Source organism: Anomaloglossus baeobatrachus, chromosome 2 (assembly GCF_048569485.1).
Source record: "Anomaloglossus baeobatrachus isolate aAnoBae1 chromosome 2, aAnoBae1.hap1, whole genome shotgun sequence".
NCBI classification, from domain to species: Eukaryota; Metazoa; Chordata; class Amphibia; order Anura; family Aromobatidae; genus Anomaloglossus; species Anomaloglossus baeobatrachus.
The window spans coordinates 193578854-193604562 of record NC_134354.1 but is presented as its reverse complement, the minus strand read 5'-3'; the positions used below and the strand labels follow the sequence as shown (position 1 = coordinate 193604562).

Sequence of the window (25709 nt, the reverse complement as noted above, 5' to 3'; positions counted from 1 at the left end):
TTTCTGTGACGTAACAGCGACCTTGTAAGTCGCTGTTATGATCGCTGCTTAGCTGTCAAACACAGCGACGCAGCAGCGATCATAACGTCGCTACATGTGCAGAGAGCAGGGAGCTGCGCACACTGCTTAGCGCTGGCTCCTTGCTCTCCTAGCTACAGTACACATCGGGTTAATTAACCCGATGTGTACTGCAGCTACATGTGCAGAGAGCAGGGAGCCGCGCACACTGCTTAGCGCTGGCTCCTTGCTCTCCTAGCTACAGTACACATCGGATAAATTAACCCGATGTGTACTGCAGCTACATGTGCAGAGAGCAGGGAGCCATGCACACTGCTTAGCGCTGGCTCCTTGCTCTCCTAGCTACAGTACACATCGGGTTAATTAACCCGATGTGTACTGCAGCTACATGTGCAGAGAGCAGGGAGCCGGCACTGGCAGCGAGAGTGGCGGAGGCTGGTAACGAAGGTAAATATCGAGTAACCAGGGAAAGGGCTTCCCTTGGTTACCCAATGTTTATCTTGGTTACAGCTTACCGCAGCTGCCAGACGCCGGCTCCTGCTCCCTGCTCGCTTCATTTCGTCGCTCTCTCGCTGTCACACACAGCAATGTGTGCGTCACAGCGGGAGAGCACCTTTGAAGAAAATGAACCAGGGCTGTGTGTAACGAGCAGCGATCTCACAGCAGGGGCCAGATCGCTGCTCAGTGTCACACACAGCGAGATCACTAATGAGGTCACTGTTGCGTCACCAAAACCGTGACGTGGCAGCGATTTCGGTAGCGATCTCGCTATGTGTGAAGCACCCCTAACTTTGACCAAGGTCAAGGGTTTGTGTTCACCTGAGTTTGCTATGGATTGAGCAGAGTGCAGTGTATGCAAACTACAGAAAGACCAGACTGTGAGAGCTGTGCACAGAGTTGAACACATTTGTTGGTGCTGGAAGCTGCAATAACACTGGCTGAAGGAGAGACCGATATATTTGCTAATGTTATTATTATTACACCTACTACATATTGGGATAGGATCTAGGAGATGGGAATAACCCTTTAAATTTATTTAGAAAATTAACCAACACATTTTATTGTATAGCCTAAAATGCCAGTCGTTGTCATCTGCAGTGTGCAAAAGATTTTTCTTTAACGGACTACAAAATATCTTTAGGGCCACTATGGTAAAACCCTTAGAAATCGGTATTCATATAGTAGCTCAGAAAGCTTAGTCAGCAACCAATGAATGTTAATTTGCTGTTAGCTGATAAATTGTAAAACGGCGCACCTTCCCCTTTTAACAAAACAAACTTTACTTAATCTTTGTAACCTTTAAAAAATTACATTTTTGCAAAATGTTTGCTTTTCAGAATATTGTTATAATGATAGGTTAATTAGGTTTGAAAGGAAGAAGTATTTACACATAAAGGCTGAACGATGGTAATTTTCATTTTAAGTATTTTAAACATTGTGTAATAATAAAGCTTTACAAAGAATAACTATATACTGACACCTGTCATCTCTCCTTACATTTCCGTTTTAGTAAATACAGATATTTCCTTTTTGTACTTTGACATTTGTGGTTTTTTTGGTTTCGTTTTTTATTTTTTAAATCGATAACTAAATTGTCAACTGGGTTTTACCATTCACTTTGCCTTTATAAGGCGTATTGTTTTTAAACAGTAAACCCAATGACATGATCAATCCTAATTGGACAATGTCACGATGTATGGTGGCGAATACCAGAGGACTCTACTAATGTAAACTTCCAAGGCCAAATAATTTAGTAAAACAAATATGTGAAATAAGCTGACAGAGGGCCATAAAATAGTTCTTCAATGTGTGCATACATAGATAGCAGTTGTGTGCAGCATGTTTTATCACAAATGGCCACGATTTGGTAACACACTTTTTGGGAGCAAAGCAAGTACTGGTCGGGTACGTAGAAATAATTTGTGTCATTCTTACTTGCCATCCTGACAAAAAGCTTATGCCGAATGTGTGGCAAATTGAGGTAAACCATTTGAAGTTTCCTAGTCTAATTACGCGGACCTGTTTCCACCATAAGATCAGTTTATGAATGTAAAATGATTGATTACATTACTGCAGAAATTTGTACAGAAAATATTTTGGCTCTCTTGGTTTGGTGCAATAATTTGAGTCGATCCTGTCTTGTACGCAGTCAGTATACTCTGTGTTACATTTATCACATTTGCAGCTGAGAGCTACTGGGTAGGTATACAGAGGATTTACATGGACAGGGCAGCCAGGAACAGAGACAGTCTTGTGGATATAGTCGTGGTAGGTGCAGACATTCTGGTTTGATATGGTCTTTAGTTGTCTTCCTTTCACATTTGGGTTCTGTGAAAACAAAAAAAGATTGTTCTTTGGAAAGACACATTTAGCAAATATTTTCTAAGTTATGCTGAATCCCCATAAATCAACTATGGCTTACAGCTGGTTACTGAAGGGGTCAAAACTAGAGGTGAGCGGACCTGGGGATGTTCAGGTTCTGCTGGTCTAGGTGAATTTTTTTAAAGTTTAGTTTTGGACTCGGACTTGACCTAAACTTCATTTGAAATCACTAAATGGGCAGTTTGGGTCTCCACTCACATGCAGCCAGCCATAAACAGTTTACTTCCTGGGTGGACTGGATTTTTTCCTTTTTATTTTGGGTGCACACAACATCTGATCACGCTGTTGTTACCCCCAGTGCAAGCCAATGAATTCACTGCAAGCAGCTTGCACTGGCCGAGCACCAAGTGGTTTGTACACGTAAAGCACCCAAACCCTGAACCCACACTTTTTTTCTTGGAAGAGTCTGAGTTCATACCGAACACCAAACACAACTTCAGGTTCGCTCATCTCTAGTCACAACATGATTTCCTCTTTACGTTCCAAATATTATTGATAAAATATGCACTATACATTTGCTATCAGTTTAAAAAGTACATAAGCTTTCTCTAATAGGTGACATATTTTCAGCCTTTTTGTTTTATGTGAGATTATGTTTGAAGCTTCCCTTTAGAATTTTTCCAAGCCATGTAGTCAGGTATAACAGTGTCCTGTGCAAACCTCCATACATTGGCCAGAAAAGTAAGTTTAATTTTTTTATCCCCATACATCTCTGACCTAATTTCTCACTACCTCCTCACACATTATCCTACCCTGTTCTCACAAGACCACTTTCTTCTTGCCTGATTATCATTTTTTTCACAACCATCTCCCAAGAATTCTCCCATGCTTTCCCCATACTTTTGGAACTTTTGATCCCAACTAGTCAGACATTATCCCAACTTTGAAACCTTCAAACGCATTTTAAAAAAACCCCATATCTTCAGGGAAGCCTACAGCTACCAATAACTATCTTTAAAATCCTGACAGAGAGTGCATTAAAAGTGTTGTCCATTACTAGTACAACCCTTCTGATTCCATTTGTTTCCCCCAGTTACAATAAAAGACCCTGTTCTCATCTCCTATTCTGGTGCTGTTCCAGCGCTGTCAGTAATTGCAGTTCAGGGCTCACGTGACATTGTGATGTCACGGGAGCCCCAAGTCTAATCACTGCCAACTTTCACCCCGCCTTTGCACCAAATGCGCAATCAATGGGAAGTGAGCGGTAGCCGCAGAGTCACTTCCTGTTCATTAACTCATTTAGTCTGAAGGCGGGGAGACTGAAGCCGGCGGTGATTGGATGTGGGGCTCGCGTGACATTACAATAACATTTAAGCCCTGAACCACAATTACTGAGAGCGCTGGAATGGCGCCAGAATGGGAAATGAGTACAAGGTCTTTTATTTTAACTGAGGAAAGCTAGTGGAGTCAGAAGGCGTTGTCCTAGTAGTGAACAACCGCTTTAAATAAAGCATGCCTTTTTTGCTAAGTATAGAAATTTTAACATTTTTAAACCCCTTCACCCAGAAACCTGTTTTCCCCTTCCTGATCAGGACAATTTTTTATATTCTGACCAGTGTCACTTTATATGGTAATAACTCTGGAGCGCTTCAACATTACCAAGTGATTTTGACAACATTTTTTCAAGATACATTATACTTTATGGTAATAGTGAATCTAGGTTGATATGATTTGCAAATATTTATGAAAATATCTAAAATTTAACAAAAAATGCTCAATCTTTGAACTTTTAATTTTTATACCCTTAAAACAAAGTCATAAATCACTAAATAATTAATAAATAACATTCACCACATGCTTTATGTCAGCATCATTTCTGAAACATATTTTTTAAAGAAGTTAGAAGGGTTACAATTGTAAAAGTAATTTTTTCTGTAAAAATTTACAAATCCTATTTTTTTTATGGACCACTTCACTTCTGAAGTGACTATAAGGGACCTATAAGACAAAACAATCACTGATCTCGGGGAGACCAGCCAGAGAAAACACTGCCGGCAGCCAGCGAGGGTGCTCAAGACAGTGAAATCCTAGGTACATTGCCCCCTGGGAAATATGCAAATCAAAAAAGTCCGTGGAGCCTCTGTTAGGAGTCTCAAAACAGAAACCAACCAGATATCCCTCCGGGAGGAACCCAGCCAAGGGGTGGCTCTTTTTAGGAGACCACCATAACCACCATATTAAGTGGCCCTTTTAGTCAATATCCAACTTTTTGACAAGTTTAAAGATATGACAAGGGAAATACCAAGACCAGGTATCCATCCACAGACAGCTGTTTTGGGGTATTGCCCCTCATCAGTGTGGAGTAGGATTCTGGTCAGATGGGAGCAATGCCTAGTAGACCAACAAATCAAAACAATCACTGATCTCGGGGAGACCAGCCAGAGAAAACACTGCCGGCAGCCAGCGAGGGCGCTCAAGACAGTGAAATCCTAGGTACCTTGCCCCCTGGGAAATATGCAAATCAAAAAAGTCCGTGGAGCCTCTGTTAGGAATCTCAACACAGAAACCAGCCAGATATCCCTCCGGGAAGGACCCAGTCGAGGGGTGGCTCTTTTTAGGAGACCACCATAACCACCATATTAAGTGGCCCTTTTAGTCAATATCCAACTTTTTGACAAGTTTAAAGATATGACAATTTAAAGATATGACAAGGGAAATACCAAGGCCAGGTATCCATCCACAGACAGCTGTTGACAGACAGACAGCTTCTATTGGCCGGCGGCTGTTTGACGTCACTGTGACGCCGAACGTCCCTCCCCCTTCAGGAAGAGGATGTTCGCCGCCCACAGCGAGGTCACTCAGCAGGTAAGTCCGTGTGACGGGGGTTTCACGACTTTATGCGACACGGGCAGCGATTTGCAGCAATGTTGCAATGTACCTAGGATTTCACTGTCTTGAGCGCCCTTGCTGGCTGCCGGCAGTGTTTTCTCTGGCTGGTCTCCCCGAGATCAGTGATTGTTTTGTCTTGTTGGTCTACTAGGCATTGCTCCCACCTGGCCAGAATCCTACTCCACACTGATGAGGGGCAATACCCCGAAACAGCTGTCTGTGGATGGATACCTGGCCTTGGTATTTCCCTTGTCATATCTTTAAACTTGTCAAAAAGTTGGATATTGACTAAAAGGGCCACCTAATATGGTGGTTATGGTGGTCTCCTAAAAAGAGCCACCCCTTGGCTGGGTCCTTCCCAGAGGGATATCTGACTGGTTTCTGTGTTGAGACTCCTAACAGAGGCTCCACGGACTTTTTTGATTTATAAGGGTCCTATGTCTCAGAAAACCCCCACACAAAGCCCATTGTAAAATGGCACGCTATTCAAAAGTGCATTTAGGAAGCACGTTAAGCTTTTCAAGAAGCAAAATGGAAGGAAATAATGAAAAATTATCTTTTTTCACTAAACTTGTTGTTTTAGCCACCAATTTTACATATTCACAAGGATAACAGGAAAAAATGTACCATACAATTTGTTGTGCAATTTCTCCTGAGTACACCAATGTGGGGGAGAACTACTGTTTGGGCACATGGAAATGCTTGGAAGGGAAGAAGTGCTATTTAACTATATGAGCGCAGATTTAGTCAGAATAGACTTTGGATGCAATGTTGAATTTGAAGAGCCCCAAAGGTGGCAAAACAACAGAAACCCCCACAAGTGACCTCATTTTGGAAACTGCATAACTCAAGGAATTTATCTATGTGTGTGTTTCGCATTTTGAACCCACAGGCGCTTCACAAAATTTTAAAATATTATTTTGTGAAAATGAATAATTGTTTTTCTCCTAAAAATGTTGCTTGAGCTCCACATTTTTAATTTTCACCGAGACACCAGTGAAAATTGGACTACCCAATTTTTTGTGCAATTTTTACTGAGTATGCCAACATCACATATGTGATGTAAAACAACTGCTGTTCAAGCACACAGTAGAGCCCCAAAAGAGAGGAGTTCTATTTTAGAAAGCAGCCTTAGTATGGTTCCACGCACTATGCCACATTGGTAGAGCCCTTTTACTGCTAAAAGAGCAGTGACCCTTCACAAATTACCTTATATTCGAAACTCCACTTCTCAAGGAATTCATCTAGGGGTGTGTTTAGCATGTTGAACCCACAGGTACTTCACGTAATTGTATAACATTGGGACGTGAAAATAAAAAGTTACATTTTGTCCATGAAAATGTTGCTGTTTTATCACAAATTTATAATTTTCACAAGGAATAATAGGAGGAAATGGATTCCATCATTTATAAAGCAATTTCTCCAGAATGCAACAATACCCAATATGTAGTTGAAATTACTATTTGTGTACACAGCAGGGTTCAGAATGGAATAATTGCTTTTTGGCTACTGGAGTACAAATTTGGCAGTAATACAGTAGTTTGTCATACCTCCCAACTTGCTCCCCTTCTTCCGAGAGCAGTAACTTTTTTATTTTTTCTGGCAATCTTGAAGTAAAAGGGCTGATTTTTTGCAAGACAATTGCACTTTTAAATAAAGCCATGAGTTTTACTATATAGTTTACTGGAAAACGATAAAAAAATTCCAACAATTGCAAAAAAGTGCGATTGCACAATTGTTTTTGGGATATTTTAGTCACAGTGTTCCCTCTATGATAAAACTGATGTGTTGCTGTGATGTCTCAGGTCGGTACGAGTTTGTAGACATCAAACATGTATAGGTTTACTTTTATCTAAAGGGTTAAAAAAAGTTCACAATCTTGCCCCAAAAAAGTGGCTCACTTTTTGCACCATTTTCCAAAACCCGTGGCGCTCTCATTTTTCAGGATCTGGGGTTCAGTGACAGCTTGTTTTTTGTGTTTCGAGCTGATGTTTTTAATGGTACCATTTTTTTGTGCAGATGCTACATTTTGATCGCTTGTTATTGCATTTTGCACAAAATATGCGGTGACTAATAACCATAATTTTGGCTTTTGAAATTTTTTGCTGCTACACCGTTTACCGATCAGATTAATTGATTTTATATTTTGATACTTCTGGAATTTTTGAATGCAGCAATACCAAATATGTGTATATTTTTTAATTTTTTTTAACCCTTTAATTTTCAATGGGGCGAATGGTGGGTGATTTGAACTTTAGGTTTTTTATTTTTTTTAAAAAATTTTAAAACTTTTTTTAACTTTTTTTTATTTTACTTATCCTCCTAGGGAGCTATAAGGATCAGCAGACTGACCTATTGTTCATTTCTGAAGATCACAGTAGCAGAGCTCTGATCTGCTGAAATGCTGCTCTCCTATTACAGAAGGCACTCTGCTGGCAGTAAGAGAAAGCGAGTCATGATAGCTACAGGAGTCATCACATGACCCTGTGCTACCATGGCAATCATCGGCTCCACGTGATCACGTCACGTGACATCCAATGGTGGCGGGTGAGTGCGCGTTTACTGCGGCAGGCATTTACATCATGCTGTGACATTTTGACAGCATGATCTAAGGGGTTAACAAATGCCAGTGGATCGCGGATCCACCCATGCCTGCGAGGCACACATGTCAGCTGTTGAAACCAGCAGCCAGCGGTGATTCCCCAGACATAAACCATAACGTACCCAGTATGTCATGTGTCATGAAGAGGTTAATAGAGAAAAATGATCAATTGCACCATTTTTTTTCGCCATTTACTGATCCCCATAGATAATCTGATCACTGTGTTGTTTGTGTCTTTATGATTACAGGGACACCAAATATTTCCATGTTAATTGCTGATTTGTGATGTTTATTATGTTATAAAACAAAAAAGTGCAATAAATATTGCATTGTTTTATTTTATTTTTTTTTTTAGGAATTTTATTACAAGGGAAAAAAAATCTCTTTTCCTCTCCCTCTAGATTACAGGACACAAAGATGATGCACCGTACAATGGATCTCTATGTCATGTGTAATCTACTGTTTAGGAAGAGGCTGCAATGCAGTTTCATCTATACAAAATCTTTCCTCTACTATCATCAGTGCTTATGGCTCGACAGCCAGGACTGCTGAACAAATGTTTTAAAGTTGCTAGTTTGATTCCAGTGGTGGCTGAAAATAAAGACTTTTTTCTATATATTTGTTTTCCTCATTTCTTTATAGTAGTTTTATAGGAACAAAAGAATCTGACTTCTTCCTTCAGCTACATAGAGATACAGTATATATATCTATTTATATCTCTATGTAGCTGAATAATCTGCTTTCTCAGCCCGCAATACAGGTTAACATTACCAAATCCTTTGCCTCTCAGTACAGGTAGTGGCTCAATGCTGCCTATGGACAAAGAGCTCACAAACTCCCGAGTTCTAATCCTGTACTGGAAACCAGAGCAGATGAGCATTTAATTTATGCACTGAACTGAGTTAATTTATTCACTGCACTGAGAGGAGGAGCCAGGACAAGAGCAATGAACAGCAAGACTGCAGGAGGGAGCCTTCAAAAAAAATCTATCTGCTTTTAGCACTTACTATTTATTGGCTATTTTTTTCTCTTGAATGTAACTAAGGGAGATATTTAGTTATCATTTGCACAACTGACTAAAAATATGAATTCCTTTTTCTTTCTAAACTGGAATATTGCTATTAAGATATTTAGACTAATTTTCCAGAATCAGAAACAGGAATTGTCTTAATTTTTTTCACACCATTTTATACTGTTAACTAGTGAGAAGGAGAACCCACACAAGCAAAATTAGAAAATATATTAAATATTTATTACAATAAAGTCCCCTGACGAAGCATACCAACGCGCAACATGTGTTGGGACGCCGGTCCCCACGTGCTTACCCCGTTGTATACGGTGATCTGGCTTGGTGAGTAGCGCTGCCTGTATTGTGCTACACATGGAAGTCCTCTTACTCCATGCGAGTTTTTGATTTTCTTCTGATGCAGCTCCTCTTGTTGGCCTGGGCAAATGCCTATTGTCTTTTATGGATCACTTTGGAGTGAAAAATTCTTTTTCTCCATTCTCTGTGACATGTGGGGTTCTTTCCCCTTCAGCACTTTCCCCTCCGGTTCTACTTTACCTTATATGTATTCATAGTTGTACCCTACAGCACTTTATTGTAATAAATATTTAATATATTGTCTAATTTTCCTTGTGTGGGTTCTCCTTTCATGAAGCAAATCTAAAGACTTTATCCGCTCTTGTTTATATGATCTACGAGTTGTTGCTTGTGTAGTTACGCGATCTACCTATGGTCCTTGTGTGTTTCAACTAGTGAGAAGGCAACTTTATTCTTTGCAAGATTATTCTTGCTCACTGTCAATGCGGGTGCCCAGAGAAAAAATTGTACTGCAGATATAACTCTGGCACTCCAAAAAAAGAGGGAAAAATATACTGTGCGTTTCAGAAATAATTTTTATTCAATGACTCAAAGAAAATTAGACATCCAACTTTTCAGCTTTCAGCCTTTTTCAAGATAAGTCTAGCGGGCCGGCTGAATCATGGGATGTGAGCACAAAATTCAGAAGCTTGGTGAGTCAATATACTTGAGTGGTAAAGAAAATGTGGAAATAAGTGCGCACCCCATGAACGCTACAATGCCTTTCAGGACGTGACGGAGGAAAGACAGGCCGTGCTGCGCCGCTGTGTATGTCATTGAATAAAAATTTTTTCTGGAACGCACAGTATATTTTTCCCTCTTTTTTTGGAGTGCCAGAGTTACAGTCATATGAAAAAGTTTGGGCACCCCTATTAATGTTAACCTTTTTTCTTTATAACAAGTTGAGATTTTTCAACAGCTATTTCAGTTTCATATATCTAATAACTGATGGACTGAGTAATATTTCTGGATTGAAATGAGGTTTATTGTACTAACAGAAAATGTGCAATCCGCATTTAAACAAAATTTGACTGGTGCAAAAGTATGGGCACCTCAACATAAAAGTGACATTAATATTTTGTAGATCCTCCTTTTGCAAAAATAACAGCCTCTAGTCGCTTCCTGTAGCTTTTAATGAGTTCCTGGATCCTGGATGAAGGTATATTTGACCATTCCTGTTTACAAAACAATTCCAGTTCAGTTAAGTTTGATGGTCGCCGAGCATGGACAGCACGCTTCAAATCATCCCACAGATGTTCAATGATATTCAGGTCTGGGGACTGGGATGGCCATTCCAGAACATTGTAATTGTTCTTCTGCATGAATGCCTGAGTAGATTTGGAGCAGTGTTTTGGATCATTGTCTTGCTGAAATATCCATCCCCTGCGTAACTTCAACTTCGTCACTGATTCTTGTACATTATTGTCAAGAATCTGCTGATACTGAGTTCAATCCATGCGACCCTCAACTTTAACAAGATTCCCGGTGCCGGCATTGGCCACACAGCCCCAAAGCATGATGGAACCTCCATCAAATTTTACTGTGGGTAGCAAGTGCTTTTCTTGGAATGCCGTGTTTTTTTGCCTCCATGCATAACGCCTTTTTGTATGACCAAGCAACTCAATTTTTGTTTAATTAGTCCACAGGACCTTCTTCCAAAATTTAACTGGCTTGTCCAAATGTGCTTTTGCATACCTCAGGCGACTCTGTTTGTGGCATGCTTGCAGAAACGGCTTCTTTCACATCACTCTCCCATACAGCTTCTCCTTGGGCAACGTGCGCTGTATTGTTGACCGATGCACATTGACACCATCTGCAGCAAGATGAAGCTGCAGGTCTTTGGAGGTGGTCTGTGGATTGTCCTTGACTGTTCTCACCATTCTTCTTCTCTGCCTTTCTGATATTTTTCTTGGCCTGCCACTTCTGGGCTTAACAAGAACTGTACCTGTGTTCTTCCATTTCCTTACTATGTTCCTCACAGTGGAAACTGACAGTTTAAATCTCTGAGACAACTTTTTGTAGCCTTCCCCTGAACAACTATGTTAAATAATCTTTGTTTTTAGATTATTTGAGAGTTGTTTTGAGGTGTCCATGATGCCACTCTTCATAGGAGATTCAAATAGGAGAACAACTTGCAAGTGGCCACCTTAAATACCTTTTCTCATGATTGGATACACCTGCCTATGAAGTTCAAAGCTCAATGAGATTACAAAACCAATTTAGTGCTTTAGTAAGTCAGTAAAAAGTAGTTAGGAGTGTTCAAATCAAGAAATTGATAAGGGTGCCCATACTTTTGCACCGGTCAAATTTTGTTTAAATGTGGATTGCACATTTTCTGTTAGTACAATAAACCTCATTTCAATCCAGAAATATTACTCAGTCCATGAGTTATTAGATATATGAAACTGAAATAGCTGTTGCAAAAACCCAAATTGTTATAAAGAAAAAAGCTTAACATTAATAGACGTGACCAAACTTTTTCATATGACTGTATACTATATCTGAAACTTTATTGTTTGCATCAGCACAGTGACACCAGTATTTTAAAGTATTTTCATAATTTGTAATGGAATCCAGCTCACCCACGTCTGACCTCACCGCACCTCAGACACGGATCCGGCCCTGCCCCGGCCGCAGCAATGAGAAATGAAGGAAAGCGATCCAGCTGAGATCGCTTTCCTTCATTTCTCATTTTCATAATTTGCCAGCTAAAACTCTGATTTACAGAAAAAGTATTTATTGTATTGCCATAATCTGAGAGCTATTACTCTGATAAACGAGTTCTGTAGTTGGCTCGTTTTCTGTGGGATGAGTTCAAGTTTTTATTTGTATCACTTTGGACTACATAAGGTTTTTTGTGCAATTTTTGTTTTTTTGAGCAATTTTTGTTTTTTTCAATTTTTGAGTGGCAGTGAACAAAACCCAGAAATTCATAAATAGTTTTTTCCTTTTTTTCCCATGCCATTTACAGTTATTCTTCAGGTAAGTACGTTCTCAGTGATACCACATTTGTATAGATTTTTTTTAAATGTTTTGCTTTTGTTGCACACAGAAAATAGAATTTTTGTATTTACAATAAAATCTTGTAGCCTTCATCGCAGGACACAGGAGACTGTCACGAGGAGGCTGACACTAAGAATTACAACTAAGAAAAAGAATCCGCTTCTCGGCAGCCGGCTACACCGGACTACTGACAACCAAGCTATTCAGAGAAAAGCAGTAGGAGAAGCAGAAAACACAATTCTTTATGAATACACTCTCATCCAATGGGGCAAAATGAACAAAGGGGTGGGTGCTGTGTCCCCCAATGAAGGCTATGAGAAAGAGATTTTATGGTAAGTACAAAAATACTCTTTTCTCGCTTCATTTGGGGATACAGAAGACCATCCCAAAGCAGTCCTAGGGTGGGAAATAAGTATAAATTTGTATGAATTTGTAAGAAGTTAAAAATATGTAAGGCATTCCTTCAGGAAGAAACCCGAGTGACTGCAGCACCTTACAGCCTAGACTCTCATCTTCCAAGACAATAGTATGAACCCTGTAAAACTTTAAAAGGATGTGAACAGAAGACCATGTGGCCGCTTTACAAATTTTAAAGGCCTAAGCTTGATGGTGAAGGGCCCAGGTAGCCCCCACTGCCCAAGTGGAGTGAAGTTTCACCCCCGGAAGGGGCACACTGTTCTTGGCTTCATAAGCTTCCAGGATGGCAGAATGAATGCAGCGGTCAATTCGCCTTGGAAACCGAAAGGAAATTGTCACCTTCAGGTAGTTATGCATTGCTCTGACCAGATCCAAAGAGTCTTTCAGTGATGGGTTGCATCACATTGGTTTGCCTCCCACCCTAAAATGCATAGTTTCCGCCTCCCGCGGCGTGTGTTCCACTCTTGGCTTTGTCCTGCCAGACTGCGCCTCTACTGGTCCCATGCAGGAGTGCATAGCTTTACACCACAGCGGCATGTATTTCAGCCTCGGACTACAATTCATTATTAATACATGTGGCTTATCATCCTATCAATATTACCTTTTTCAACACATAATTGTGTTCCAGTTTGGAACACATTGACTATTTCCTTTTTCAAGCCAATCCTCTCAAAATTGAACTTCGTATCACTTGATTGTGTTACAGTTTGAAACACATACATAATTTCCTTCGTCCAGACAATCCTTTCTCCCTAAGCACTGCTGCATCGCATCTTATTTATATAGTTGTTGCCTATTGGATGAGAAACCCTTCATAATGTTACTCTTTACCCCAATCGCTTCTTGAAAAAGCTTTTGAGCAAAACATGCGTCGGAGTCCTGAGGTCTTGACCTATGTGTTGTTTTTCTCTGCATGGAATGTTCTCCACTTGACATATGTAGTGTATATTTTTATTGATATAATCATTTGGTTAATTTTTTCATATTACTGTTTGAATATATGTTATACTTACCCGTTATATCTCCTTTATTATATATTTCTTATGCAGTTAATACAAAATCAATATAGGTACTTATACTCCTTTCTGACATGTTTTTTTGGAGCTTTCATCTGTGTACTTTTCCCCACCTATTTTAATATTTATATTTAATATATATTTTTGATGGTATATCAATAAAACTATATTTAATTGTGAGCCCCGATGGGAACAGTGTTTCTGATGTACGTAAAGCACGGTGGAATTAATGGCGCTATCTATATCAGTCAATTATTATTATATTAAAATATTATTTAACTGTGGTTATTCACATTTTTATGTTATAGATCAGATCCAAACAGCGTAAGGATTTATCTGCAGCATTGGAAAGGAGAAGGATTGAACAAAGAAACCACCTTGGGAAGAACTTAAGGCACCAGATGTAACACCACCTTGTCCATGTGAAGGACAATAAAAGGATAGTGGCAGGACAGGGCTGCTAGCTCAGATACTCACCTGATTGAAGTGACATCAATGAGCTATTCCACTTTCTTGGAGAGCTACAGTGGGTAAATGCTATGGATTAGTTGAAAATCAGAATGTTGCAAAGTGCTGAGAACGACATTAAAATCCCAGGGATCCAAAGGAGGCCGGTAAAGAGGAATAGAGGGGACCACCCCCTGAAAAAAAGTCTTAACGTCCATTCTGGAACCCAGTTGTTCTGAAAGAGAATTTATAGGCCCGATACTTGGCCCTTGAGAGAGCTGAGGGACAAATTGGACTCAAGGCCCAAATGCAAGAAATGAAGAAGAAAGGGAAAAGCAAAAACCATCAGCGGGAGATCATTGGATTCAGTGGAAGAAGGCCTTCTAGGTATGATGGTAGATGCATGAGCCTTGATCATGGTCTGTACAACATCGTCAAAGAAACCTGAAGCTCTTAGGGCAGCAGCTTTAACAGCCATACCATTAAATTGAGTAACCGAGAATTTGGATTGAAGAGGGGATCTTGAGATAGAAGGTCTGTGTTGTCCAGGAGTCTCCACAGAATGTCTAGTAGAAGGTTGACTATTTCTAAGTACCATGATCTTCCCCTCTCTCTCCAGCAGATCAGGACATCAGACAGTGAAGGAGGCAGCAGGAAGACACCGGAGTCGGGAAAGGTCAGCAATTTTGTCTGAAGTCTTAAGTCCAGGCGAGGATGATGGTGGTTGTAGTCTATGGGTGCAGAGGCATAGGAATAATTCAGACGACACAGGGGCTGCGTTTAACTTGTGCTTTACTCACTGGTTTTGAGTTGTTGCCACCCAGTTTGTGCTGGTCTTTACCAATCCGGCAATCCCTTTATTCCAGTGCCGGTGTAGTGAACTGGTGAGTTTTACTTCCATGCACCCTGTAGTAGTCGGTGGGTCCCTGTGGCTTGGAGCGTTTTTGGGGTCCCCTTTTGTAGTCTCCATCTTGGCCCCTATGGCAGGCAGCTTGAACCTCTCTTGGGTCTGACCTCTGTCACCGTTCCCAAGTTCCCTCTCTGCTGCTGTGCCCCAGACACTAACGTCGGTGAGGTCCTTGATGGTCCCCTCACCGTGCAGATTGTTATCAGGCGAGCCTAAAGCGTCCTCCTGAACTAGGGTTCTGTATCCCGAAAGTGCTCGGTCCAGTAAGTACTTCACCGTACTGTCCCTGGCAACCGTACTCCTTTTTACTCAGTAGGTCACTGCACACTTTCCTGTCAGCACGTCAACTTCTGGCTGACTTGGTGTCTGGTTACTTTCTTAACTAACAAGATGTTCGTCGTCCGTTCACTTCACTGAAAAGCCCCTCCTCTTCCCAGGTTTCTGACTAGTGGATTGGATGCGTCCCAACCTATAGGTGACCACCTGTCAAGTCCATCTCTAGCCTATCACCCAGTCTGAGGGCAAAGGGTGTGGTTTGTGTGTGTGTTGTGGTGTTTTACCAGCACTGGTCTTCCAGGAATCCGGGGTTAGATGTAATACCCTGTGGCACCTGATGGTCAGGGGTGCTACACTACCTGTCCTCATAACACAGAAGGTAGTTGGACTAAGAGGAAGAGGAAAGGTAGGAGTACAGTGTCTGAAAAGCCTGAAAGATGAGGCAGCAGCTTCTAGTGTAATCCTATATTGACCACTGACCTCTGCCCTGTGTTTGCTGTGCTGGGATAGGGCAAGTGGTGATGGCTCCTGATGCAGAAGAAGTAAGCATATGTAATAATGAAATTTATAATGTAATAGTGTCATGTATAGTATATACAGTGCCTACAAGTAGTCTTCAACCCCCTGCAGATTTAGCAGGTTTGATAAGATGCAAATAAGTTAGAGCCTGCAAACTTCAAACAAGAGCAGGATTTATTAACAGATGCATAAATCTTACAAACCAACAAGTTATGTTGCTCAGTTAAATTTTAATAAATTTTCAACATAAAAGTGTGGGTCAATTATTATTCAACCCCTAGGTTTAATATTTTGTGGAATAACCCTTGTTTGCAATTACAGCTAATAATCGTCTTTTATAAGACCGGCCGGCACAGGTCTCTGGAGTTATCTTGGCCCACTCCTCCATGCAGATCTTCTCCAAGTTATCTAGGTTCTTTGGGTGTCTCATGTGGACTTTAATCTTGAGCTCCTTCCACAAGTTTTCAATTGGGTTAAGGTCAGGAGACTGACTAGACCACTGCAACACCTTGATTTTTTCCCTCTTGAACCAGGCCTTGGTTTTCTTGGCTGTGTGCTTTGGGTCGTTGTCTTGTTGGAAGATGAAATGACGACCCATCTTAAGATCCTTGATGGAGGAGCGGAGGTTCTTGGCCAAAATCTCCAGGTAGGCCGTGCTATCCATCTTCCCATGGATGCGGACCAGATGGCCAGGCCCCTTGGCTGAGAAACAGCCCCACAGCATGATGCTGCCACCACCATGCTTGACTGTAGGGATGGTATTCTTGGGGTCGTATGCAGTGCCATCCAGTCTCCAAACTTCACGTGTGTGGTTGGCACCAAAGATCTCGATCTTGGTCTCATCAGACCAGAGAACCTTGAACCAGTCTGTCTCAGAGTTCTCCAAGTGATCATGAGCAAACTGTAGACGAGCCTTGACATGACGCTTTGAAAGTAAAGGTACCTTACGGGCTCGTCTGGAACGGAGACCATTGCGGTGGAGTACGTTACTTATGGTATTGACTGAAACCAATGTCCCCACTGCCATGAGATCTTCCCGGAGCTCCTTCCTTGTTGTCCTTGGGTTAGCCTTGACTCTTCGGACAAGCCTGGCCTCGGCACGGATGGAAACTTTCAAAGGCTGTCCAGGCCGTGGAAGGCTAACAGTAGTTCCATAAGCCTTCCACTTCCGGATGATGCTCCCAACAGTGGAGACAGGTAGGCCCAACTCCTTGGAAAGGGTTTTGTACCCCTTGCCAGCCTTGTGACCCTTCACGATCTTGTCTCTGATGGCCTTGGAATGCTCCTTTGTCTTTCCCATGTTGACCAAGTATGAGTGCTGTTCACAAGTTTGGGGAGGGTCTTAATTAGTCAGAAAAGGCTGGAAAAAGAGATAATTAATCCAAACATGTGAAGCTCATTGTTCTTTGTGCCTGAAATACTTCTTAATACTTTAGGGGAACCAAACAGAATTCTTGTGGTTTGAGGGGTTGAATAATAAATGACCCTCTGAATAAACTTTTCACAATTTAAAAAAAAAATAAAAAAAGAAATAACATTATTTTTTGCTGCAGTGCATTTCACACTTCCAGGCTGATCTACAGTCCAAATGTCACAATGCCAAGTTAATTCCGAATGTGTAAACCAGCTAAATCTGCAGGGGGTTGAATACTACTTGTAGGCACTGTATAATAGAGTGTATAGTGTATGTTCTCCTGTATGTCAATGAGCAAATGTGATCTTTGTTTATGTAAGGCACGCTGCAGTGTTTTCTGCACACCAACTGCAACCAAAACTGCACCTTGTCACAGAAAACCTGGAAATGTAAAAAAAACACTTGTAATGATTTTACTTTTTTTTTTTTTGCCGCAATTTTACCACGATTTTGACGAGATTTTGTTAATGCGTTTTTTAAAGGAGAAATAAAATATTATAGGATAGGATAATTGATAGCCAGAATAGATAGATAGAAAGAAAGAAAGAAAGAACAAACATATTGAATAGATAATAAGGAAGAACAGATAGAAAGAAATAACAGAATAGCTTGATAGAAGGATAACTAGCTTGGCCAGCTGTTTTTTAATTTTTTGGGTGGTAAAAAAACGACGTAGGGGCTCCACTATTTTTCATATCCAGCACAGGAACAGCAGCAGCTGCAGCCTGCAACTCTCAGCTGTCTACTGTACCTTGGCTGGTTATGAAATATATAGGGGATCCCACGCTTTTGTTAAAAAAATGTATTTATTTTTTTAAAAAAATGATGTGGGTTCCCCCCCATTTTTCTAAAAGCAGCCAAGATACAACAGACAACTAGGGGCTCATATTATTAGGGTGGGAAGGGCCATCGTTATTTGGCCCTTTCCAGCTTAACAATAGCAACCCACAACCGCCCCAGAAGTGGCGTACCCATAAGATGCGCCAATTGTGACGCTGGACCCAGCTCCTCCTGTTGCCCTGGTGTGGTGGCAGTCGGGATAATAGGAGTTAATGGCAGCCCACAGCTGCCACTGAGTCCTAGATTAGTGATGGCAGTCGTCTATGATATCCCGCCCCATCAGTAAAAGTAAATAAACACAAACCCTCCAACAACTATTTACAATACAATACAAAAAGCACCCTCTTTCACCACTTTATTAACCCCCAAACCCCCCTGCAGGTCCAAAGTAATCCACACGAGGTCCCACAGCGTTTCAGCTCTGCTACATCCCTGTCCTGTCACAGCGACCGTCATAGAGCATGACTGTCAGCTGTGAGTGCAGACAGAGTTGCGTGATCAGAATGAACTCGGGTGAACCCCTGACGTCACAGCTGCTGGCCCCGCAGTACAGCGTGTGTCATGGCAGTGATTTCATGGGTTCACCGATTCAGGCTGCAACTGAAGTTAGCCACGCGATCAGTGGTGACGTCACTGAGGTGAATCCTCCACCTGCTGCTAACTTCAGTCGCAGACTGATTTGCGGTCACAAGTGGAGGACTCCAGCTGTGACCACAAATCAACAGAGTGATGTCTCATCTGATCGCACGGCTCACTTCAGTCATGTGGGTGATTTTCTGTCATGGGTGGAGGACTCTGCTGTGAACGTGGCTAACCTGAATGACGTCACCACTGACTGCACGGCTCACTTCAGTTGCTGTGTGGAGCTCACAGCGAGCAGTCATTTTCTATGGTACTCGCTGTGAGAGTCAGATGTAACAGTGCTGGAAACGTTGTGGACCCTCATTTGAATTACGTCGGACGTGCAGGGGTGTTATTGGGGTTAATAATGTAGTGAAAGAGGGTGCTTTTTTGTCTTTTATTTCAGATAAAGGATTTTTGGGGTGTTTGTATTTATTTACTTTCACTTACAGATTAGTAATCAGGGGTGTCTCATAGACGCTTGCCATGACTAATCTAGGAGTTAGTGGCAGCTGTGTCCTTATTACCCTGATTGCCACCGCACCAGGGCAACTGGGAAGAGCTGGGTAAAGTGCCAGGACTATCCCACCTAATGGATACAGCAATTCCGGGCAGCTGCTGGTTGATATTTTTAGGCTGGGGAGAGCCTAATAACCATAGGCCTCCCCAGTCTGAGAATACCAGCCTCCAGCTATGGGGCTTTATCTTGGCTGGGTATCAAGATTGGTGGAACCGCACGTTGGTTTTTTAAAATTATTTATTTATTTTACTGTACGATATAGACCCACCCACCAGTGTGGGGCGGGTCTGACTACAACCAATCACAGATGCTGGTGGTCTGAAGAAGCAGTGAATATGTATGAGCCTAATGAGGGGCTCCGGAAGAAGAATGAGAGGCAGCGGGGGCAGTGTGACAGCCGCTCCGGTGATCGGTGAGTATGAAGCACTTGGAGAGAGACAGAGACAGAGAGAGACAGAGACTGAAGTTATCCTGGAACAATGTGGGTGGCCTGCGTTTTTTTGTGACAAAAATGCAAGTAAAACACATGCAAAATGCACAAATTTTGTAGCATGCATTTATCCTTGTGTTTTTCATCCCTTCATTAATTTCAATGGGTGACAAAATGTGACAAAAATGCAAATGAACATGCTGCTTCGTTTTATGTTATGGTGCTGGATTCTACCATTTTTACCTATTGTAGTATACAGTGTATATATAGCGTACAGTGTGTGTTACCACCTTTATAAATTAGTGTATATGGCTATCATGCCTATCATTATTGTACATGCAGATCTGTACTCACAATTGTCCCTGCCTGGCAGATTCCCATATAGATCGCTCCTGATAATCCCCTACATATATCCGGCATAATGTAATATGTAAGCCCCCTGAGTACCCGGGGTCCTGTCCAGGAATGAGCTGTGGTCCTGCAATGTTTCGGGGTGCAGGTATACGTGATGTTATCAGTGCAGAGTGAACTTAGACCGGCCATGTCTGCAGATGGGCGCTAATATCGATCCAACAAATCCGCAATATATTTACTATGTGGGCACATAGCCTTTAATATTTTTTTTTGAGACAAATGATGCTGTAAGTATAGTGTTTTTTATGGTTTTTTTTTATATATAAATAAATAAATAATGAAGGTATCTAGTTCACAGATAACTTTTTTCTGCATTTTCCTGAGGTTTTTTGGTCAACAAATGCATTATTTTACATCAATAGCAACATAAAAGATTTCCAAAATCATGTTTTATTTACACAATATTTTTTTTCTTGTTATTTTTTAGCTAATTTGCGTTCTTTTTAAAACTGCAGTAAATCAATTCTTTCAGCATTTTTGCTGCGTTTTTTTGCCCATTGAAATGAATGAAAAAAAAAACGTGTAAACATTTACTGATGGCATGGGCGTGATTAAGTAGCTTTTCATTTACATACTGTATTTATTTTGATGGTCATTATATAATGGACCTAATATTCTGTGCAGTGGTGTCCATGGTTATTTCACCATATATAGGTTGACATATTTAATGTTCCGGTGAGCACTCCCTTATAGTGGCGCTGCAGTAATGGGTTGGCATACCCTTCCACAAATCTTTAGAAAATACTGCCACTCACAATATTCTGCTTCATTTCAGTAATTTATTTTCAATTTTTCATTTTAGTTCCATATGTCAGATATGACGCGTTTCGGTTTGTAACTGTTAGCCTTTCTCAAATGAGAAGTCAATCACCCCCAAAATGCTCATTAAACTATTTATACAGGGGACTTATCACCCATAATAATCATAGTAGCATAATACACTATAGTGGGGCAGAGAAAAAGAAAATTACTTTTAAAATATAAATCAGGGGGTTTTGGTGCACATTTGGCTTGGCCAAGAGATCACTACCCTTACTCACATTCCAAAGAGCAGGAGAGAGCGGAGAATAAATTTTACATGTGCAGCTCCTGACTTCATTTGATGGCCAAACCCAATAGACATGTATAAGGGTTCACCAAAATCTCTTCATTTGCATTTGAATTAAAATAATTTTCTCAGTAAAATGTATTGTGCTAGTATGGTTTCTACAAGAGATAAATCCCTTTACTTTAAGTTCCTAACACTGTATAGCTAGCTTAATATGCACCTTCGGGGGTGACAGGTTTCCTTTTTAAGTAGTGGTGTCACCGTTCTTTGGAAAATAGAAATTTTGGCATGGGGGGTAATATGGTATGTGCCTGGTGGGGTCTGTGTGCCAGTGCTGAGATTTAGTCCCAGTTCGGCCCTGAAATGAAGACTTTGTGGCTTTTACACCAACCCTGCAACATCAAATTCAGTAAGACTGCTCCCAAACGAAGTAGGATGGCATCCGTTGTCACGATGTGTCAGTAAATAGGGAGGATGAGCAATTGAGAAAAATGAGGGGCAACTCCCGCCACCATAACAGAGACTGTCTGACCAAGGGGGAAAAGACAAACCAGAAAATTGAGGGAGAGGACTGAATTGTAGCAGCGGGGAAGTAATATCAACTGCAATGGTTTGATGTGGAACTGGGCAAACAGTATTGCTTCAATGGCCACCACCATCTTGCCTAGGAAGCTCATGCAGAATTGGAGAGGAAGAGGAGAAGCACAGGGCCTGGATGCTGGTCTGTGGGGCTGACATCTTGTCTGCTGCAAGAAGAATCTTCGCTTAGACTAGGTTTCTAAGGAAGATGAAAAATTCTCATAGTAGGAGGGAGCTTTCACCAGAATGTGATCCAGTTCAGGGATAATCACTGCCCCCTTGACCCATAGTAGAGCTATGACTGCAACCATAACCTTTATGAAAACCCTGAGAGCCATGACCAATGCGAAGGGGTGGGCCACAAATTGAAAGCATGAATGATTTAGAGCAAAACAAAAAAAACTTTTGATGCGCAGTACAAGTAGGAATATGGAGATACGCATCCTGAATGTCCACTGAGGAAAGAAGTACTTAAGGTTCCATGAAGGCAACAATTGAGCAAAGAAAACTCCATCTTTTTTTTTTTTGGGGGGGGGCACAAAAAGGTATGAATAAAAAACTTTGAACCATTCTTGGGAAGGAACTGGAATAATGATGCCTGACTTGAGAAGAGAGGGAGTGGCCTGGTAAAAAAACGGCTGCCAAGAAGGGTTTCCTCAGGGGACAAGATATTTTTTTCTCCACCTTGAGACCATTTTTTTTCTATCTACATACCAGAGGAGATAAATTCTCTGACCCAGGTATCATTTATCATAGCGAGCCACACATGCTGGAAAAGGAGAAAGCGGCCACCAAACCAAAGAGGAATCCCGGGTGGTGGTGGCCTGTAATGCAGAGGAGAAACTGTTGCTTCTGGTGTACGATGAGTTGAAGGACTGAGTGTGTGGACACCAGGAAGGAGTATATTGAGGGACAGCTAACCTTTCTTGGCAAGTAATCTGTAACTGGTGAAGTTGTAGAAAGGAAGGAAACTGATGAGGCTCTCGATTGGATGAATCATGAGGGGTTATCTTCTCTGGAAGCAAGATCATTTTCTCACCTGTCACATCCGAAAAGAGAAACAAAATCTCCATATGTCTATGAGTGTGAAAACATTTTTCAGGTTGGGCACACTCCTTGTCCAATAGTTCACTGATGTTAAATTGCTTAGAAAACAATTAGTGGAAAGTCTAAGCCTCCTGAAAGTCTGCAGGGGGTTAGGGTCCACTTCTGTAACATTGCGGGTTTGGTTGACAGTGCAAATCAGATTGTCGATCATATTTCTCATCCAAGAAGCCTGGGTGGAATCCAGGTCTAAAACTGAATCAGAATGGTGATCCGATACCTGAGATGACCGAGCCTCTAGAGAGGGAGAGCACAATGGTGAGTGCAGCCTCAGGCTTGTTGAGGAAGACAGAAACCAGGATGAAGAGCTCACTCTGGGATATGCGGACTGTTGATGAGCTCTGCCATGCTGGTGTAGAATAGTAGTTGCGTCTGACTCACTCTGGATTGTAGTCAGGGTACCCAGAGTTTAGATGGCAGTTGATAGCTGCTTTATGATAGTGACCAGGGTCGAGGATACCTTACCCAAATCTGTAAAAAACCGAGAGAGGTTAATGGCCCAGACTTGGGTACATACTCTCATCACAGGCAGCGCAGGTCGCCAAGAGTTGGCCCAATCGGAATAATTCGCATACAGAATACCCAAGCAAAGTACATAACCAGGGAGGACTGGCATGTATGTCTTTCTATGGGTGAAGTCAAGCTTAAAAGGAGAGAAAAAAAGGAAAAGCATAATGAAAAGCAGGAAGGGGTTAATGGTTACCAGGAGAGAGGAGAAAGTAACCTTATGTTGGGTCCCATAGTAGGCAGTCTGCCAAAGCTGGAGACCTGTGCTGTAGGGCAAAGGAACTGTGGAGGAGGAATCGTAGTTACAGGAGGTGAGAAAATTACATTAAAAGCTGCAGGAGCTGCTGAGGTGTTTACATAACTGTGCAAGGGGAAATAGATCTGCCTGGGAAGGCAAAGAACACTGCAGGGGGAGAAAATTACCCTCATAAACATCTAATTGGCTGAGGAATGGTGGTGTAGTCTCCTGGCTCCACTAGACCACAACTGAAGCTGGGCACTAAAATTGAGACCCGACCTCAGAAGCCGCGAAAAAGGCCAAGGACAGCAGAGGAGGATGGAGGAGGCCTCAGAAAGGAGAAGAGAGGCAGAGAAAGATGGAAGAAAAGATTGAAAATAATAAGACAGGAGAAAAACGTCGTTGATAGGGACGGGGGAATTCACTTGCCTGTCATGAAGGATGAAAGCTGGATACTTTGCAGGTATGATGTTCGGCTTGGAAATCTTGAGATGATCCAAGTCTTTGGTTTGATCATTGGCTCAGTCTTTGTACCATGCTTGCACCTGCTGTGGGGGGCAAGGTGGGCAGGAGAAGAGAGGCATAGAACCATCCGCACCATCCACATCACTACATAATTCTGATTGTGTTAGTAGTAAAAAAGTCCTGCCATCCCGGATGAGAGAGGATACAGACTGACCCATTTGCAGACTGTGTTCTCTGTCCTCTGGTCAGGAAATCAGAGTCTCCCAACCCGCTCTGTTACTCTTTCTGTGGAAATAAGAGAAGAAGATTAATGAAAATAAAAAAACACCAAAGAATAAAAATAAATACTTTATTTGTATGAAACTAGCACGGAGCTAAAGACCTGTGTCCTGCCTCCTAGTGACACTAAGCTAAACTGAATAGCTTGATTGTCAGTAATCGGGTGTGACCTGCTGGGGAGGAGCTCCCTTTTTTTTGGTTGTAATTCTAAGTGTCAGCCTCCTGCTGGGGGCAACAACATACACCAGTAGTCTCCTGTGTCCCCAGTGATGTGATTGAGAAATCAATTTTTTACAAACAATATAAAATATAATTTTTGGGATTTTTTTTTGTCTTGCTGGTCTACTAGGCATTGCTCGTACCTGGCCAGAATCCTACTCCACACTGATGAGGGGCAATACCCCGAAACAGCTGTTTGTGGATGGATACCTGGCCTTGGTATTTCCCTTGTCATATCTTTAAACTCATCAAGAGCTGGATATTGACTAAAAGGGCCACTTAATATGGTGGTAATGGTGGTCTCCTAAAAAGAGCCACTACTTGGCTAGGTCCTTCCTGGAGGGATATCTGGCTATTTTCCATGCGGAGACTCCTAACAGAGGCTTCATAGACCCTTTTGATTTGCATACTTCCCAGGGGGCAATGTCCCTAGGATTTCACTATGTTGAGCGCCTTTGCTAGCTGCCGGCAGGGTTTTTCTCTGGCTGGTCTCCCTGAGATCAGTGATTGTTTTGTCTTGCGGGATATGTGCTTAGGAGCTATCTCAGTGAAGAAGGAGAGAGTGCCAGAACATCATGGGACTTTTAGTACCATGGCTACTATAGAGAGTGCTTCACAGAACTTCTATATCTATGACCGGCAAGACTGGAAGGTGGCGAGAGACAGAGGCGACTAGTGTAGATGGTGAGACAAAGGACACATGGCAGCTGGGGGGGAGCTTAACCGCTTCCACAATGCCAACGCAGTCGAGGTGCAGAACCCTCAGTTGGGGACACCTTTATGGACTCTAACAAATCTGCAGGGGTTGGTGATTTCATGTCCCATCGCCCACTACCCACTTTCCTAGAGCACAGTGACATATAGGATCTGGGGTCGGGTTTACAGCCTGGCCACATGGCAAGGACCTGTGTCACCTGCATAAAGGACGGGACATTTAACATGGATAGCGGAGTCCACAAGTTGCTTCAGGCCATGGGGAGCCGCGAGTCAACGCAAGGAGGAAGGTCTCACACATTTCCACAGACATCGGTGATTGCCTCGGATTCACCCGGGACCGGCTGGAGTTCATCCATGGCGGCGGAAAACGGCACCTCCGGGGACCTTTAAGAGCTGTGAGTAAAAAGAACTTTGAACCGCAACCCTGGTGTCGTCCTTGTTATTGCCGGCGCCGCTACCCCGCGCTTTGGCGCAGTCAGCCGTCCCCATTGTCCTCATCCTCCGTGGGAAACAGGACTATCTGGGCTGTGTCAAC

General features: G+C 42.0%; 1 protein-coding gene across 1 annotated transcript in view; it reads right to left on the bottom strand.

Annotated features, from left to right (window-relative positions):
- Positions 1–1504: 1504 nt before the first annotated feature.
- Positions 1505–25709, bottom strand: part of TSHB (thyroid stimulating hormone subunit beta) — an 83202-nt gene continuing 58997 nt past the window's right edge. The window contains exon 3 of the mRNA XM_075333589.1: positions 1505–2346. Coding sequence (XP_075189704.1) covers positions 2086–2346 — 261 coding nt within the window. The 3' untranslated portion in view covers positions 1505–2085. The remainder of the gene's footprint in view (positions 2347–25709) is intronic.